This window comes from Convolutriloba macropyga, chromosome 1 (genome assembly GCF_964194025.1).
Source record: "Convolutriloba macropyga chromosome 1, txConMacr16.3, whole genome shotgun sequence".
Classification (NCBI taxonomy): domain Eukaryota; kingdom Metazoa; phylum Xenacoelomorpha; order Acoela; family Convolutidae; genus Convolutriloba; species Convolutriloba macropyga.
Window position 1 is genome coordinate 28901991 of NC_134468.1, and position 20107 is coordinate 28922097.

The 20107-nt window shown below is 34.3% G+C and overlaps 1 protein-coding gene across 3 annotated transcripts in view; it reads right to left on the reverse strand.

Moving 5' to 3' along the window:
* Positions 1-20107, reverse strand: part of LOC142337663 (uncharacterized) — a 454746-nt gene that overhangs the window by 35660 nt on the left and 398979 nt on the right. The window contains exon 1 of one of the 3 annotated variants that reach the window (XM_075387089.1): positions 2515-3181. The exons of the other annotated variants lie outside the window; for them this stretch is intronic. Within the exon in view, the coding sequence (XP_075243204.1) occupies positions 2515-2896 (382 nt within the window). The 5' untranslated portion in view covers positions 2897-3181. Of the gene's footprint in view, positions 1-2514; positions 3182-20107 lie in introns of those variants that run through there. 3 annotated transcript variants of the gene reach the window in all.

Below are 20107 nucleotides of genomic sequence, written 5' to 3' on the forward strand. Positions count from 1 at the left end.
AGTGAGGCAAGTCAAGTGTGATCAAAAAATTAATAACGCCACTGAACAAAAAACTCGCTCCACTAAGAACGAAAAAAGACGTCAAGCACGCCCTCTAGTTGAAATTGCATGCACGAATGAACAAAAAGCAGATTTGAAGTGGTTGTAACGTCATATGGTCGTAACAAAAATCGCGAAAACGAAATTGAAAAAACCAAGAGAAGGCCAATAATAGCCCCAGCTATCGCTGTGCCGCTATTAAACTTAGCAGGACCAGTCCAGACATACAACTCAAAGAATTTTCATCAATTAAACAAAAAACTAGACCTGGAACGGACTATGAGTTAATTGGGACAATCATTTCCAACAAAATCAGATAAAAATAAAAAAACAGAAAATGACGCATTAGAACAAAAAAACCACTACCGAGAAAGTGATAATAGGTTCAAACAAAATTTATGCCTAGAGAAAGCTATGAATGGATTGGGACAACCAATAAAAAAGTCCCATCCAAAAATCGAAATAACAGTAAACATTAAAGTGAAATTGCCGCATGTGAACAAAAACCACTAGCGAGGAAGCAAAACTTTGCTCAAACACAGATTTCTCACTACTTTATGATTAGAGTGAAAAAATTTCACGCCACAAAACCTCTTGCTTTTTCGCTCCACTTCCTGTTTCGGCGTGATCAAAATCACTTCTCCAACTTGACTTCAAAAATCATGAAAATGTGTGAACATATCTTTAACACATAGCCCGAAGAATTCCGGAACCGACTCGAAGTGGAAATCCATTTAAAAAAGCATCCAACTACTCGTCAAACAAAACGTGACTCCACTTATTAATGATTATCTTGAAACAAAATCATAAAACAAAGTAGAAACAAGAAACTCAAATCTGTTAAAATATGATAAAAAAATCGGATACAATTTTGTCATAAATTGAGATCCCGAAATAACTATCTCTGCCCAAAAACATTTTATCAAAACATATAACGCCTACTAAAGCCACTTATAAGAATTTTTTTGAAATACTTGAAGCCAAATCATGAATAAATAAGCTCTTACAAACAAATTGGTCTAAAAAACAGGTAAAAAAAAGTTAAAAAAATTTTTAATATTACAAAAGCACATAAATCTAAAGAAAAATTCATTTTAGCCATAGGGATATCCAGATGCTCGCAAGACAATAGGCAAGTCATAATAGGCTAAGAAACCTCTCTAAAAACGGAAGAAAAACGAAAGACTGCAAAAAAATTAAGAAAAATAGTTTCAATTTTCGCCATTTTTTGTCATATTTCTCAACAAAAAATGCTTCATATCCTCAAAACTGTAACCACTTGTTATATAAAAATGGCTCAAGTCATAGGGGTTTTCTCAATAACCATGAGGTAGTAAAACAAAACAATTGTCAAAAAAATCGCACAAATTAGCCCAAAAATCAACAAAAAACATGAAAAACCTCCGAATTAGCATGAAACTCATATGAATTTCCAGATGCCTTCAAACCACTACCAATACTAGTCTAAAATTAAAACAAAATCATAAAAAACCTCTTAAGCAAAAAATTGAAAAAAAACTGCTTTAAAATGCTCCACGTGAATAAAAAATTTTGCTCGCTTACAGAATTTTTTTTCACACCTCAAATTTCTCACTCTCTAAAAAACAGAGATATGAAAAAATCATTCTCTTTTCCAAATTCACCTGCTTCAAAATTTACTCCAATAAAATTGATTAAAAAGGGACTTCTCCATACTCCTCTTCGAGTCATAAAAAGACAGCGCCCCAATACAACTCAAATTCTTTGAGTAGTAAAAAAAGGAGAGCGCCTAAATAATAGCCGTTTGAGAGGTTGACGGCGGCTATTAATGAGAATCTAGCTCTAAAATCAACCTAAAAACTCGAGTACTTTTGAACCAGCATACAAAGTTTTTAAGGAGTATTTAGAAATTTGGATCATAGTTGACTCCGATGTCGTTCGAAACTTGTATGAAGCTATACTATTTGAAGTAAAAATCATTATATTACTTGACAATTTCGTTAAAATTAAAACTGGGTGAACTATTTTTATTGAAACATTCATACCGAGATGCAGCAATATTACTTCCTAAAGGAAAAATCAACAAACAAAGGCGTAGTTAGTTATTCCAGAGCAACCAATTTTCCAGTGAAATTTTTGTTTAATTACACCGAGAAGTACGCAATTAAAAGAGCGATTGGTCAGTAGCCAATCTAGAACATTAACCACTACTGCTTGAAGAAAGTCGCTCATGGTACCTGATAGTCTCTAAAGTCTATAGCTCTAAGAATAATACGCAATTTCAGATTCTCTTTTAGGCCGAGGCATTAATTTTCGTGAAACCGATGACATTTCTATACAGCAGACATTGGGCCAGCAACAGGGCAATAATTCTAATGTCATCAAATTGAACCAACTCAGTCTGTATCATAAAGAGTAGGAAGAGAAGTAATGGATTCTTACAGCATCATTTAAACCGACGTTTCTTTAGGATACACGACAGAGGCGTAGACTCACCGTTGCGATCGAACCATAACTCATCCTCACTCTCATGTAGCATGGGATCATACTCGCAGAGCATCAAGTGTTTAGCCAAGTGCTGGTTCAGGTTCTTACCACCAGGCGCTCTCTTGTCTTTCGAAGCATCTTCATCCTCTAGATCTTTCACTTCACGACCGGCTGATGAGTTTCTGATACAAAAAAACTCTCGAAGATGACGATCTTCAGTCATTTTTCGAAGGTTTCTGCGCCGTCTGGATCTGCGCTCAGTTAGCGTTCCTGTTGATTGAAGACTGGATTCTGAAGTTTTTCTAGTGCTACTCCTTGATACGGACTTCTTCGAATTCTCAGATTCACCAAAGGTCAAGAGAAAAAAATAAGCGTTCAAATCGCTTGCCATATCTTAAAGATACTTGTAAACAAGGCTCTGGAAATACGATGTACAAAATATCTAACAAAGTTCGAGTAACTAAATTGTACAAGAGTGTAATTAACAATCCACCAATGCGTTCTTTTTTCATGATTTGATTGGTATGCATAATTTTCTATCTAGCTCTGCCGGTCCGAACAAGCCAACTAAACATGACTATTTGAAAATACATTAACTATTTGAAAATAGCATTCGCTTATAGAGTGAATTTGTCTTTCAAATAGCACTGTGTTCTCTTAGATAAATAGTCATAATACGCCTACCAGTTGGTGCAACAACATTAACAAAAAGCGGCTCTTTTAACATGCCAACAACTTTCGGTATTGATCGCAGTTCATATCGGTTATATATTCAACTGCAACTGATAGGGAAACTGAACATTAAAAAACAAACAAATACACGGAAGCAAGCGTCATGCTGAACTGATAGATTTTTTCAGGGAGATAGTTATTTTCAATGGCATCATCACCAGATAATAAAGTTAGCACAACGTAAAGGATGCCAATATGACTGCACAATGTATCAGATACAATATATAGCTCTCAGCACTATCAACAAATCGTACTCAAGCGTGTCACGCAACGAAAGCTTTGACGATTTTCTCTGTTTCCATTGAATTGTAATACACTAGAATTATAAAAAGGGCATCATTTTAGTACCAGTAAGAATAATTGAAAAGAAGCACAACGTCGCGTTTCTTCAGTCCTAGCCTTTTGCGACCAATACATCACCTACATGAATTTTTAGGCGTGGTTGAATTTCACACCATTTATGGCTTTGGACTTTCGAATAAAAAAAGGATTTTTGATTAAATATTGAATGGACGGAAGCTGAAATAAGTTTCGCAAAGAGGAGAGAGGAAAATTTAATCATATCACACAAAAGATATCATTAAGAACCTTGACTTTAAATCTCTAAAACCTTCATCCCTTGAAAACCTTTTCACTTTTTAATTTCGAGGAAAAAATGGTGTTCAAATTTTTAAAAAATTTCAACTCTTCTAACACATCAAATGCTTATATTTGCAAAAAATATAAATTTAATCGACTTCTGATTATTAGAAAAAAACTAAGTATTAAAAGGGATCAAAAATGATTCATTCAACAAGATTCATATCAAGCAAGAACATTTTTGGAAAAAAACGACGAAACATACGACTTTTTCATTATTTTAAATTATTCATTCGACATTTTTCTTTCTGCATTGTCCCTATGCTCAACAGAAAAAAGATATGCCATTGAAAATTAATAATGCGAACGAATTCTGATAGTCAAACTACATTAATCATTGCCTTTTTTAAGTGATTGAATCGCATTTAATTTTTCAGAATTTTTATGATATTACACAAAAAATATGTCTGAAATGCTTTCTAGGTATTGCTGCAGAAAATGTTTTCAAAAACGTTATTCACAATTCTGAAAACAAACGCTGTGCAAATATAACTTTTCAGACAAGAAGGTTCAGGCCAAAATTATCAAAGTTTAATAATCCAAAAAAATACAAGAAAAAAACAGTCGCCAGAAAACGCACATACCACGTTCTATTATAATTTATTGGCTCGGCTGTATCCCCTCCTTTAGCTCTTTTCACATTAAAACCAAGCTTTTTCGCCTTTTGGGAAAACCATCAATATTTTGTAGACTTTTTCAAATTTACTTAATCGTGATCTGCTGTTTATATTCACAAAGAAGCAACTACAGTGAATGCCCCTATTGCATATTGTTGACGAAAAAACAATGTTGAACACAAATAAAAAAAATTATGAATATGAACTGCCGATCAAATTTAAACAAAAACCGACTGACGTCGGATCAATTGCCCTCAAAAGACAGACGGGAGCAACTTAATTTAAAGGGGCAAATAATAGAAATGTTCTATGGGTGCAAAAAACTTCCCCACTGGGGTTCGAACACGAATCTCCAGGTTGTCAGCAAGAAATCTTAACCACTAAGCTATAAAAGCTTTGATTTCCATTCGCTCACAATCCTTCAACCAAACAACTTCGTTGCATCTGTAGACCGTTAGAGCACATGTTTGAAAATTAGCAAAACTCGAAGAGAATTATTATTGCAACGACAATCTCTTTCAAAACCAACTGAGACTGCAAAAACCTTTAACAAATTCCCCACAACAAACTAGTTAAAAAACAACAGCTGTCCGAAAGAGGAGAAAAAATCCAAGTTGATTGAAGGCTATCTAAATCAAAGGAAACGGTGCGTCAAGACTAATAGAGCCTCGTCCGAAAAAGAAAAAACTAGCGGCGTTCAACAGGGGTCAATCCTAGGTCGTCTGCGCTGTGTCTTCAGAAGTCCCTTTATTCAGATATTCCTCTCGTTGAAAACTGTGGTTTCGCAAGACGACTTCAAATTGAATAGAGTAAATCAGGAACTTAAAAAAAGAGCGGGGAAGAAATCGAAAACTGGTGCGATCGAAATCACATGACAGTAAATGCACCTAGGGGTAAAACTTTCTCTTTCATTAGCGAAAAAGCCGCACTTAAAACTTAGGAGCTGCAACCGGTTGATCGTCAGCGGGATCTGGGTTTGATTGTTCCCAAAACTCTTAACTGGAGCAGTAACTGCAACCACCAACTTTTGAAAGCAACCAAAGTCTTTTAGTAAATAATACAGAGCATAACCGACAGGGCGTTATTTAAAACTGATGTTTCTGCATTGTCCTTATGCTCAACAGGATAGATATGCCATTGAAAATAAATAATGCGAACGAATTCTAATAGTCAAACAAAATCGATCATTGCATTTTAATTGATATCGCTTTTAATTTTTCAGAATTTTTATGATTTTACTCAAAAATATGTCTGAAATGCTTTCTAGGTATTGCTGCAGAAAACGTTTTCAAAAACCTTATTTACAATTCTGAAAATAAACGCTGTGCAAATATGACTTTTCAGAGAGAAGGTTTAGGCCAAAATCATCAAAAATGTTAAATAATCAAAAAAAAATATCCAAGAACATAGCAGTCGCCAGAAAACGCACGTATATCGTTTTACTATAAGTTATGCGCTCGACTGGATCTCCTCCTTTAGCTCTTTTCACTTGAAAACCAAGCTTTTTCGCCACTATTGCATTGACGAAAAATCAATGTATACAAATAAAAAAAAGTATAGATATGCACTGCCGATTAAATTTACACATAAACCGACTGACGTCGGATCAATTGCCCTCAAAAGGCAGACGGCAGCAACTTAATCTAAATGGGGCGTAGGATAGAAAAGTTCTATTGGTTCGAAAAAACTGTCCCACTGGGGTTCGAACACGAATCCCCAGGTTGTCAGCATGAAATCTTAACCACTAAGCTACAAAAGCTTTGATTTCCATTCGCTCACAATCCTTTTAACCAACCAACTTTGTTGCATCTGTAGACCGTTAGAACACAACTTCAAAATTAGCAAAATTTGAGGAGAATTATTATTGCAAAGACAATCTCTTTCAAAACTAATTTGAATTTAGACGATTTAGACAGAGAAGGTCCGCTAAAATTCAGCTAATACTTTTTCTAAACTTTTGATGATGCGGAGACAACAGTTGTCGGTCCTCTACTAAGACTGCAAAAACCTTTGACAAAGTCCCAATAACAAACTAGTTGAAAAACTACAGCGGTCTGAAATTGGAGGAAATCTTTTAAGGTTGATTTACAGCTATCTAAATGAAAGGAAACGGTGTCAAGACTAACAGAGCCTCGTCAAGAAACTAAAAACTAGCCGCGTTCAACAAGTGTCAATCCTAGGTGCTCTGCTCTGTTTCTTCAAATATTCCCTTTGTTCAGATACTCTCATTGAAAACTCTTGAATTCGCAGACCGATCAAATTGATTAGTGGAAATCGGGAACTTAGAAAAAGAGCAGGGAAGAAATCAAAAACTGGTGCGATCAAAATCACATGACAGTTATCCACCTAGGGGTAAAATTTTCTTGCTCATAAGCGAAAAAGATAGCGGTTGATCGTCAGCGGGATCTGGGTTTGATTGTTCCCAAAAACCTTAACTGAGCAGTAACTGCCACCAAATTCTTTTGAAAGCAACCAAAGCCTTTTACCATAAAAACGCAGCATGACCGACAGGGTGTCAATTAAAAAATGAATGCCTTTACTGACTGTCACACCCGTACTATCATACTATTCTCAGGCATGGCCCCAAACAGCTTATCGAGAAAAGCAACAAAAGAGCCATTTCATGGATACTAAATGAGAGTAATTACACCAATAACAAACAGATAGCTCTAAGAGCGTCACCTCTACGCCTATATGTCGAAATGCACGGTTACCTGCTTTTTAATCAAAACTTAACGTCAAATTAAACTTCGATTATCAAGACTTTGACAAAACTAGCCATAGCGTAAAAGGGTAATAAAAAACATTTTTTGACAGAACCAAACTGCTTCACAGCATCCTCTCTGACGTTCCCTCCAATTTAACGCAACTATCAAGCGAAAAAAACAGTGACATCTATTAAAATTTCTTTCATATAAAATACGATTTGAACAGCAAATGCGCGTGAAGAATCTTATTTAAATATGGGCTGTGTCCACTTCTAAAGCAGCTTGAAAATTTCAATCCACTAAATTATTCGCTCTCTTCACTCTCACTATACTACTTCACCTTGATTAAAATCAATACTCTGAATTCCACTTCTCATCGACATTAAAAGGTCATAAGGTGTCTCAACAGATCTTAAGATGTGTGTCAACAGATCCCCTCGATCTGCTCTTTTCACTTTAAAACCAATCTTTTTCACCTTTTAAAGTAAGCCTTGATAATTTTCTGAATTTTTTTCATTTTTGATTAATCGTGATCTGCTGTATTTTATATTCACAAAAAAGCAACTAGTGAATGCCACTATTGCATATTATTGACGAAAAATCAATGTTTTACACAAATTATTGTTATGAACTGCCGATCAAATTAAAACAAAAAACCGACTAACATCGGATCAATTACCCTCAGAAATCAAACAACAGCAAATTAATTTAGAGGGAGCGTAGCATGAAAATTTTATATAATTAGAAAAAAACTTCCCCAATGGGATTCGATCACGAATCTCAGTTTGTTAGTCTGAAATCTTAATCACTCATCTACAAAAGCTTTGATTTCCATTTGCTCACAACCCTTTCAAAGAACGAACTTCTTTGCACCTGTAGACCGTTAAAACATGTTTGAAAATTAGCAAAATTTGAAGCGAATTATTATTGCAAAGACAATCTCTTTTAGACGATTTAGACAGAGAAGGTCCGCTACAATTCAGCTACTACTTATTCTAAACTCTTGATTATGCGGAGACAGAACAGTTATCGGTCCTCAAAAGACTGTAAAAACCTTTGACAAATTACCCACAACAAACAAGTTGAAAATATACAGCTGTCTGAAATTGGAGAAAAGTATTTTAAAGTTGATTGACAGCTATCTAAATCAAAGGAAAGGGTGTGCCAAGACTAACAGAGCCTCGTCAGAAAAAGTAAAAAAAAAACAAGCAAAAATTTTCCGAGAGAACCAAACTGCTCTAAAGCATCCTCTCCGACGTTCCTTCCAAATTAACGCAACTATCGAGCAAAAAAACACTGACATCTCTTGGAATTTCTTTCAAACAAAATACGATTTGAACAGCAAATGCACTAAGAATCTTATGTAATGTGGGCTGTGCAATCCTACAACTGAAGACGAATAGATGTTGAACACAAAAACAAGAGAGTCTCGAATCACCCCTCGGATTACACAAAAGCCTGAACTACTCATCTTACCACTGTCGAATTGCCGATGGTAAAAAAATTAGTGGAAATCGGGAACTTAGAAAAAGAGCAGGGAAGAAATCAAAAACCGGTGCGATCAAAATCACATGACAGTAATCCACCTAGGGGTAAAATTTTCTTGCTCATAAGCGAAAAAGATAGCGGTTGATCGTCAGCGGGATCTGGGTTTGATTGTTCCCAAAAACCTTAACTGAGCAGTAACTGCCACCAAATCAGCATGACCGACAGGGTGTCAATTAAAAAATGAATGCCTTTACTGACTGTCATCTGTAGACCGACTGTCATCTGTCTTTGCATCTGTAGACCGTTAAAACATGTTTGAAAATTAGCAAAACTTGAAGCGAATTATTATTGCAAAGACAATCTCTTTTAGACGATTTAGACAGAGAAGGTCCGCTACAATTCAGCTACTACTTATTCTAAACTCTTGATTATGCGGAGACAGAACAGTTATCGGTCCTCAAAAGACTGTAAAAACCTTTGACAAATTACCCACAACAAACAAGTTGAAAATATACAGCTGTCTGAAATTGGAGAAAAGTATTTTAAAGTTGATTGACAGCTATCTAAATCAAAGGAAAGGGTGTGCCAAGACTAACAGAGCCTCGTCAGAAAAAGTAAAAAAAAAACAAGCAAAAATTTTCCGAGAGAACCAAACTGCTCTAAAGCATCCTCTCCGACGTTCCTTCCAAATTAACGCAACTATCGAGCAAAAAAACACTGACATCTCTTGGAATTTCTTTCATATAAAATACGATTTGAACAGCAAATGCATGAAGAATCTTATGTAATGTGGGCTGTGCAATCCTACAACTGAAGACGAATAGATGTTGAACACAAAAACAAGAGAGTCTCGAATCACCCCTCGGATTACACAAAAGCCTGAACTACTCATCTTACCACTGTCGAATTGCCGATGGTAAAAAAATTCGCACTCAAAAATGAAAATTTGGTCAAACATTTAATTCTCAGTCCACTTCTAAAGCAGCTTCAGAACTCCAATCCTCTAAACTATTCGCTTTTTTCACTCTCACTATACTACTTCACCTTGATTAAAATCAATACTCTGAATGTGACTTCTCAATTACATTGAAGGGTCAAAAGGTGCGTCAACAGATCTTAAGAGGTGTGACAACAGATCCCCTCTTTCTGCTCTTTTCATCAAGCTTTTTCGCCTTTTGAAGTAAACCTTAAAAACTTTCTCGATTTTTTTCAACTGTGATTAATCGAGATCTGCTGGATTTTTTGTTCACAAAGAAGCAACTACATTGAATGCCACAATTGCATATTGTTGACGAAAAATCAATGTTGTACACAAATAAAAAAATAATAGATATGAACTGCCGATCGAATTTTAAAAAAAACCGACTGACGTCGGATCAATTGCCCTCAAAAGGCAGACGGGAGCAATTTAATTTAAAGGTGGCAAAAGAGAGAAATATTCTATGGGTGCAAAAAAAACTTCCCCACTGGGGTTCGAACACGAATCTCCAGGTTGTCAGCCTGAAATCTTAACCACTAAGCTGCAAAAGCTTTGATTTCCATTCGCTCACAATCCTTTTAATATCATCTTTTAATTGCAACGATCTTCATTGCATCTGGGACCTTGATTAAAATCAATACCCTGAATGCCACTTCTCATAGACATTAAAATACCATAAGGTGTCTCAACAGATCTTAAAGAGGTGTGTCAACAGATCCCCTCGATCTGCTCTTCTCACTTTAAAACCATTCTTTTTCGCCTTTTGAAATAAACCTTGAAAATTTTCTGGATTTTCTTCAATTTGGATTAATCGTGATCTGCTGTTTTTTATATTCACAAAGAAGCAACTAGTGAATGCCAATATTGCATATTATTGACGAAAAATCAATGTTTTAAAGAAATTATTGTTATGAACTGCCGATCAAATTTAAACAAAAAACCGACTAACGTCGGATCAATTACCCTCAGAAATCAGACAAGAGCAAATTGGAGCGTAGCATAAAAATTTTCTATAATTAGAAAAAAAACTTCCCCAATGGGATTCGATCACGTTGGTAGTCTGAAATCTTAACCACTCATCTACAAAAGCTTTGATTTCCATTTGCTCACAATCCTTTTAAAGAACGAACTTCATTGCATCTGTAGACCGTTAGAACATGTTTGAAAATTAGCAAAATTTAAAGAGAATTATTATTGCAAAGACAATCTCTTTTAGACGATTTAGACAGAGAAGGTCCGCTACAAATCAGCTACTACTTATTCTAAACTTTTGATTATGCGGAGACAGAACAGTTGTCGGTTCTCAAAAGACTGCAAAAACCTTTGACAAATTACCCACAAACAAGTTGAAAAACCACAGCTTTCTGAAATTGGAGAAAAGTATTTTAAAGTTCATTGACAGCTATCTAAATCAAAGGAAAGGGTGTGCCAAGACTAACAGTGCCTCGTCCGAAGAACTACAAAATTTAGCAAAAATTTTCTGACAGAACCAAACTGCTCTAAAGCATCCTCTCCGACGTTCCGTCCAAATTAACGCAACTATCAAGAAAAAAGAACACTGACATCTCTTGGAATTTCTTTCAAATAAAATACGATTTGAACAGCAAATGCATGAAGAATCTTATGTAATGTGGGCTGTGCAATCCTACAACTAAAGATGAATAGATGTTGAACACAAAAACAAGAGAGTCTCGAATCACCCCTCGGATTACACAAAAGCCTGAATTACTAATCTTACCACTGTCGAATTCCCTATGGTAAAAAAATTCGCACTCAAAAACGAAAATTTGGTCAAACATTTAGTTCTCAGTCCACTTCTAAAGCAGCTTGAAAACTCCAATCCCCTAAACTATTCGCTTTTTCACTCTCACTATACTACTTCACCTTGATTAAAATACTCTGAATGTGACTTCTTAATTACATTGAAGGGTCAAAAGGTGTGTCAACAGATCTTAAAAGGTGTGACAACAGATCCCCTCGTTCTGCTCTTTTCACATTAAAACCAAGCTTTTTCGCCTTTTGAAGTAAACCTTAAAAACTTTCTGGATTTTTTTTCAACTGTGATTAATCGAGATCTGCTCGATTTTTTGTTCGCAAAGAAGCAACTACAGTGAATGCCACAATTGCATATTGTTGACGAAAAATCAATGTTGTACACAAATAAAAAAAAATAGATATGAACTGCCGATCGAATTTAAACAAAAACCGACTGACGTCGGATCAATTGCCCTCAAAAGGCAGACGGGAACAATTTAATTTAAAGGTGGCAGAGGATAGAAATGTTCTATGGGTGCAAAAAAAACTTCCCCACTGGGGTTCGAACACGAATCTCCAGGTTGTCAGCCTGAAATCTTAACCACTAAGCTGCAAAAGCTTTGATTTCCATTCGCTCACAATCCTTTTAATTTCATCTTTTAATTGCAACGATCTTCATTGCATCTGGGACCTTGATTAAAATCAATCCTCTGAATGTGACTTCTGAATGACATTAAAAGGTCAAAGGTGTGTCAACAATCTTATGACTGCGCCCCAATACACTCCAAAACCCTGTAAAAAAGAGAAGGTCAATAATAGCATTTCGCAGCTATCACTTTCAGCTAGTGAAAAAACACAAACAGAAATGAACTAACATCGAATGAATTCCTCCCAAACTTCAGGCGGGGCAATTCAATTCATAGGGCACGTAGCTCAAATGTTTTACAGGTGAAAAAAGACCTCAAAGGGGTTCGAACCTGGGACCTTGATGATGTCAATCCGACACACTATCCACTATTCTACAATGGCTTTGATTCTAATTCACTCACTATCGGTTTTATATTAGTATAAAAATTTATTTCAGAATCAGATAAAAAGGAATAAAAGCAAAAACATTAACCAAAAAACGTCGGATGAATTGCTCTCTAACAATCGGCTTTGGCAAATTAAATTAAAGGGGATGTAAGCTAGAACTGTTTTATGCCTGCAAAAAAATCTACCCCATAGGGGTTCGAAATGCTGACCTCTAGGTTGTCAGTCAACACTCGGCTACAATGGTTGATTTTATTCAACTCACAATCACACTAAGCAAAGAACTTTGTTTCGGAAACATAGCAATTAAAAGATCACCATAGATCACTCAAAAACGAAGAACTAAAGTGTAAAGTAGTCACTCAAAGTCAAAGAATGATCAAGAAAAATTGCACAAACAGTAAAGCAAAAATTCTGCATATAAAAGACCAATGTTTACAAAAACCCCTTCAAACTTTCTTCAAGACATTTAATCCGCATTTGAAACCTCAAAGCTGTTCACACTAGTTGTCGTCAGTAGCAGTTGAGCTTAGTTGATACGTTTAGATCTTACCTTTATTGTACCAAAACTTTCTAATTTTTCGCCGAAGCTTTTCGATCAAAACATTGTCAGCTGATCGTGAAAAATACAGAAAGACATTTTTATGTCTCTGCTGGTTGAAAATGTCTTGAGAAAAAATCATGCTTTTTTGTCTATTCTCAGCTCATAGTAAATTACTTTCAATGTTCTGAAAGAACGCTAAATTATCAAACACTAGGGCTTTCCTTTAAATGACACTGACCTTCAAGAGTTTCACAACAATGATACTTTTTAAATAAAAAGAACATAGAAAGCAAGTTGTCTGAAAATGGCCGCTGTTGACCTGCTTGACGCACATTGGTAGTGAGACAGAAAAAGAAAAGGATTAAGAGATAGAAATAGACAAAATACCCTGAGTGTCAAAGTGTTAATTTGGGGTGTGAATTCTGCAAATTCGGTTAGATTCTACAAATACACTTAACTCATCTTCTAAACTGAAAGCTATTAAGCATAACACTAATGTTATCCAGCAATTCCTTTAAGGAACTTTTGATCTTTTGACTTTGACGGCATCCACTACATTACGTAATTCAATACGTGAAAGAATTCAAAATCCATTCATTAGAAACAATGAGTGAAGTAAGTCAGAAGTCAAGCGTAAAAACCGTCACTTATGTAAAAGGAAAAACGTGATCCAAAAGTAAAGCGAGTTAAAAAAAAAGGAGAGAGCCTAAGTAATAGTCGTTGAAAGGCTGACGGCGGCTCTATTTTGGCGTTCATTTTAAGTTAGATACCGAAACTCCAAATAATTCAGCTTCTAAATTGAAGACTAATGAGCTTAAAGCCAATGTCAGTGAGTAAGTCAGAAGTCAAGCGTAAAAATTGTGAATTATGTAATACGAAAAACTTGACCAAAAGGTAAAACGAAAAAAAAACAGTTGCGAAATGGGGAAACTGTCTTTAAATTTTTCACTTTTTAATTTTTATTCAAGTATGTTAACATACATAAGTCACTAAAAAATGAAGAACTAAAGTGTGAAGTAGTCACTCAAAATCAATGAAAGATCTGGAACAGAATTGCGCAGACAGTTAAGCAAAAATTCTGCATATAAAAGACGCATGTTTACAATAAACGGTTCAAACTTCGTTCAAGACCATTTCATCAGCAAAAACTCAAAGCTGTTCACCGTAATTGAGTTGTCAGTAGCTGTTGAGATTAGTTGAAACGTTTAGATCTTACCTCAATTGTACCAAAACTTTAACCTGAAATAAATATTTCTTATTTTTCGACGAAGATTTTCGTTCAAAACACTGTCAGCTTATCGAGAAAAATACAGAAAATTATTTGTAGGTCTCTGCTGGTTGACAATGGCTTGAGAAACATTGGTTCTTTTTGTCCTATTTCAGCTTATAGTAAATTGCTGTCACTGTTCTGAAGGAAAGCTAAATTATCCAACACTAGTGCTTTCTTTTAAACGACACTGACTTTCAAGAGTTTCATTAAAATGCTATTTTTAATAAAATAGAACATAGCCAGCAAAATGTCAGAAAAAGGCCTCAGTTGATCTGCCTGACGCACTTTGGGATTGAGATAAAAACAAAAAGGATTAGGAGGTAAAAATTGACAAAATTACTCGAGTGTCAGTGTTTATTTGGGGTGTGAATTCTGCAAATCCGGTTAGATTCTACAAATACACTTAATTCATCTTCTAAACTGAAAACTATTAAGCAAAATACTAATGTTAGCCAGCAATCGCTTTAATGAACTTTTAATATTTTGACTTTGACGGTATTCACTACATTACCTAACTCAATACGTGAAAGAATTCAAAAACCATTCAGTTGAAACAGTGAGTGAAGTCAGTCAGAAGTCCAGCGTAAAAATTGTCACTTATGTAAAACGAAAAACGTGATCAAAAGGTAAAGCGAAATAAAAAAAAAAACAATCCAAAAATTGCATGAAAAAATTAGAACTACGGTACCAGCAGATCAATTAAACAATGCAAGCCAAAACAAAATCAAAAACGTTTGAAAACTAAAATAATTAAACAAACAGAACAAAAAAATCATTGCTAATACTCTTGAACTTTTATCCTCAGAGCCAAATTTAATCCATTAACACTCGCAAAATCCTTGAAACAGGTCAATAGGCCAATAAAGATCGAAAAAGATAGAAAATGACATATTTGTATAAAAATTAAAAAGTGCAAAATTTAAAGACGGTTCCCTCATTTCGCAATAAATAAACATTTTGCATCCTTGATATCTTCCCAGTAACCCATCTGCAAGACTTAAACAAGTTTCATCGACTCGCAAAGATCGAAAACACTTTAAAAACTTAGCGAATAAAATAACATTTTAATGAAATTTGCAAAAACTAGAAACGCAAATGTTACATTCTTTGAGACCATTCCATTGTCTCCAGATGCTATCCAGTAACTGAAATTCAAGCCTTAAAAAGTTTAATTGGCTAATAAAGGTCGATAAACTAGGAACATGCAATTATTAAAATTTGAAAATTACAAACTTCATCAAAAAATGCAAAATTCTCAACTTTATAATGCAGAAAATCTTCCCTGTAAATCATGCATTTAAAAACTTGAAAACCCGAGATGGTTATCTGTCCACTGAGACGAGAAATACTGAACAAAAAGACATTGAGGACTTGAGGAAATTGCAGAAAACTAGAAAAATTTTGAAAAACTTGGCAAATTTTATATAAAATTGAAAAGATTTGTTATATTGAAAAACTAAAAATCATGTATTGTCACTAGAAAATATGAAGTAACCTTTTATCAAACACTAAAAGAGTTTCTCTGGCCTCTTGGCTTGCAAAACTCAAGAGACAAGCGCTTTCAAAACAAATGTAAAAAAAATCTAATTTTATGAAAACATTGGTGACATTCGTCTTATCAAAATGTTGAAAACCATTGCATATCCACTATAAATTTTGCACTAGCCTACTACTGAAATCTAGAGGAGATCGCAAGTCCCTTGAGGCTGGAGAAAAGAACTTTTTTAAAGAATTAAAATTGCAAGTTTTATTGAAAAAATGATAAATTCACTGTTAAAAACAATTCAATTGCCACCAAAAACTGAGTAGTAGTCTATTATGAGACCTTAGATGTGGTTTTCTGGCCCCAGAGGATCGAGATAATCAAAAAACGACAAAATTTCAAAAAAAAATTAAAAACAGAATTGCTAAAATTACGATATTAAAACCTTGAAAAGGATTCCATTGGCCCAAAACAAATATGCAGAAACATTCCGCTAAACCTGATAGAATTACACTGAAGATAGAAATACTAAATACTACGGAGATTTTCAATAAATTTGCGTTGTATTTTTTCAAAAAAAAAGTTTCACCAAAAAACCGCTTAAATTCGTGATATTAAAATCTTGAAAACCATTATTGCCCCAAGATTTAGTGCACTAGCATATTTTTGTAGAAACTCCAGAGGAGAAATGTAGTAACCCAGAGGAGATTTCCTGACCCCTGAAACTGAAATGACAAAAAATTTTAGAAAACTTGAAAACAATTGCATAAAATTATCAATTTGCGTGTTTATCTTTGCATTACCAAAACATAGAGCTCATAAAATGATCGGAAAAAGTAATTAAATACTGCAAAAACCTTTATCAAATTGACAAAAGTCAACTAACTGATTAACCAAAAACTTGAAAAATATCCAAAAACGTAAAAATTGCGCCATTTTGGGCTCAAAAACTTCTCAAAATGACCTTTTAACCTCAAATTAGGGCATTCGCAGCAGCTGCACAACTCTAAGCACCTGAAAATCTACTAAAGCCAGCTTTGGGCCTCTAATTAAACTTAATAACTACTGAGCCTTAATTGTTTATCCCGTATTGAATGATCAAAGTCATGTAACATCTTACAAAAAAAGAGGGAGCACTCATACAATCCACAAGGAGAGCGCCCAAACAAGGAAGCTCTTTAATGTGCGTTCGCACATGATGTTGCGTCCGACCCGCTCATCTACATTTTTGACTTAACCATCTTTTGACTTACATTTTTCACAAAGAGTTAAAAAAAATTGTTACAAACCCAACTTATAATTCAATTAAATAACACCATGCCTCATTAAAACGAGATCTGACAGTAAAAAGACTACGAGAAAAAACAACAACAGCAAAAGCAGAAACAAACAATTTCACGGCGAAAAATGGCTAATATTAAAAGCACCTGGCCACAACGTCAAATTACAATCAGACAAACACCTAACTGCACATATTTACTTTTTTTAACTACACAGCCGATGGAATTTCTCCTAAGTGAGACTAGGTAACAAGTCGACGAAAAGAAGAAATAATGAGGTGAAATTCAAAAATCAACCAACATTTTTAAACCAAATAATGTAAAAGTGTAAAAGTCATTAGCTTTAAACGAAATAATTTTTGATATATTTACAAAAAAAGTCATAATGAAACCAAAAGAACCTGTCTTTGGTTAGATCTTTAGCAACGGACTAAAGATAAAGAAAAACTCAAAAAATACTAACAAAATAACAATGCTAAAACACAAATCAGCAAAACCATTAGCTATTATCTGAAAATTCTGTATATTAATTTCAATTTCCATTAATGTTAATTCCGCTAAATTATACCAAACGAGTAAAAAAGTTCAATTGGGCCATTTGAAAATCATTGGGAACTGTTATTACGCCGATCTGCCAAAAGAAGAGAAAAAAACGCATACACCATTAACATAACTTTTTATAAAAACGCATATTACCCAACAAAAACATCAGTTACTTCATAATACCAGTGAACATCTTAATTTTTAAAACAAAAAGGAATTGCATGGGACCTCTCAATGATCAGAATCAGTTACAAGTTGACGAAAAGAACAGCAAAAACTGAAAAAAAAATGTATTATATCATAAAATTTAAGACTAATAGCTCTGAACTAAATGCTTCGGGTAAAATCAAGCAATTAATCCTCAATTACAAGCGAATGAGACCGGTCAGCATTTTACGGCTGCCTAAAGTATAAAAAAACTAGGCAAAATGAGCGAGAAAAGTGTCGAAGTCATTAAAGATGAATTTTAATTAAAAACTTTTCTACTTTCAATTAAAATTTTACCAGCAATGAGATTCTTCTATAACAATTTGACTCCAATAAATCAGCAAACATGAACAAATACATTAAAACCACGAAATTTCTGAGAAAACCCGAAGTATCAAAGCAATGAGATTCTTCTATAACAATTTGACTCCAATAAATCAGCAAACATGAACAAATACATTAAAACCACGAAATTTTTGAGAAAACCCAAAGCCATTAAAAGCAATTGCTTTTAACCGAAGCAAATAAATAAGCTAAGTTACGCCTCAGTGAGACCACAAAGATGTTTGTCATTCATAAGTGATCAATATGTTATTACAATAGGTCATTGATTATGAAAACCAACAAATACAGGCAAAATCCAAAAATTAAGTCGAAAAGTGCGAGAAAAAAGCGTTGATGCCATTTAAACCATAAGCTTTTCTCTGAAAACTTCATGTATGATCTATTGAACGCCTTCTCAAAGGCAATGCAACCATCAATATTAGGATAATGTGTTAAAAACTACGAAAAAAATACCCCCAAATTTTTTAAGATATAATGAAAACTCGTGCATCAAAGTCATAACACCAACAGTTAGAAGATGAAAACGTTAACTCCGTTGATTACTGAGACTGATTTGCAATTGACGTAAATAAGTTTAAAATTGGTTAATGTTAAAAAAAAATTCTCGAAAAGTCATTTTTACAGTGTTAACAGCCATTAAATTCAATATTTTTCTATGAAAGTCAATAAATACGCTCAGTTAAGCCTCGATTGGAGGACAAGCATATTTGTCATTCGTAGACAATCAGTAAGATATCACAATAAGTCTTATGACTATGGAAACAACAACAAATACAGGCAAAGACAACATACCAAAAACTCAGAAGTGCGAGAACAAAGTGTCGAAGCCAATTAAACCATAAGCTTTTCTCCGAAAACTTATCGAGCATCCATTGAAAGTCTTCTCTTAGCCAGTGGGAGATGTCAATATCTGGAAAATGTGATAAGATTTCAAGAGGAACCAATAATACAAAAATATCCAGAAAAATTTTTTAAAATTTTGAAGTCTTCTGGCATTGAAGTCATATAACAAATAGTTAGAAGACTAAACCGCTAACTAGATAAATTTTGGCAATGGAAAAGAAGAGGGTTCTGTCATTACTGAAACTGACCTAAAACTCACGAAAAAAATTGATGATCGGTTAATGTTAAAAAATTTCTCAAAAAATCATTTTTAAATACTTAACCATTAGCTGTCTTCTCAAAGCTCTAGAAAGGTTCACTTAAAATTCATTACGAAACTTATTGCGCTGTTACTCAGCGAGTTTATGCCATAGGACTCCAAAAATTTAGTACAACTTCAAAAAGGGAATCAAAATTTCATTTAAAATTATGAAAACTCCGAGTCGAAGCCAAAAAAAACACGAGCGGTTCCTTGAAAACGAATTTTTTGTTCATTGGGCTTCATTGGACTTAAATCAGGTTTGTCATTAACGGAACTTCGATATGAAAAGTGACTAGTCTCTTGGTGACTTAAAAAGACAAAAAATATGAATAGTTCTCTAAAAAAATCTCTCAATAGAATACGTTTTTTTATACTGAACTTCCCTATGAGACCAGAACTAGTCTTTTTATCGCCTTTTGTCTATTAGGAACTCAAAGTTGATTCCTTTTATGGCGTGCAATGTAATTTTGACTTAACATTTTTTATATAAATTCTTAATTTGATGAAAAATTGAAAAAAGTGAACAAAATCATGCCAAAAATCCCGTGTTCACACAAAACTTCAATCCTCGATAACTCCTCGAAAAAAAACGAACTTCAAAAAAGCTTTTTAGTTTCGAATTTTACGCCGGACGAGCTTTTTAATGATACCACTCACATTTCTCTACGATGAATATATCGATCGGCCAAAATTGTCTGAACAAAAAAACCATTTGAGTATATAGTTCCTCCCCCCACAAGTGGGGTTGGACCAATAATAGCCGTTGAGAGGCTGACGGCGGCTACCAATGATAGTTAACAACTTAAGTTTATATTATTTAGTTGGCTTCAAGGAAA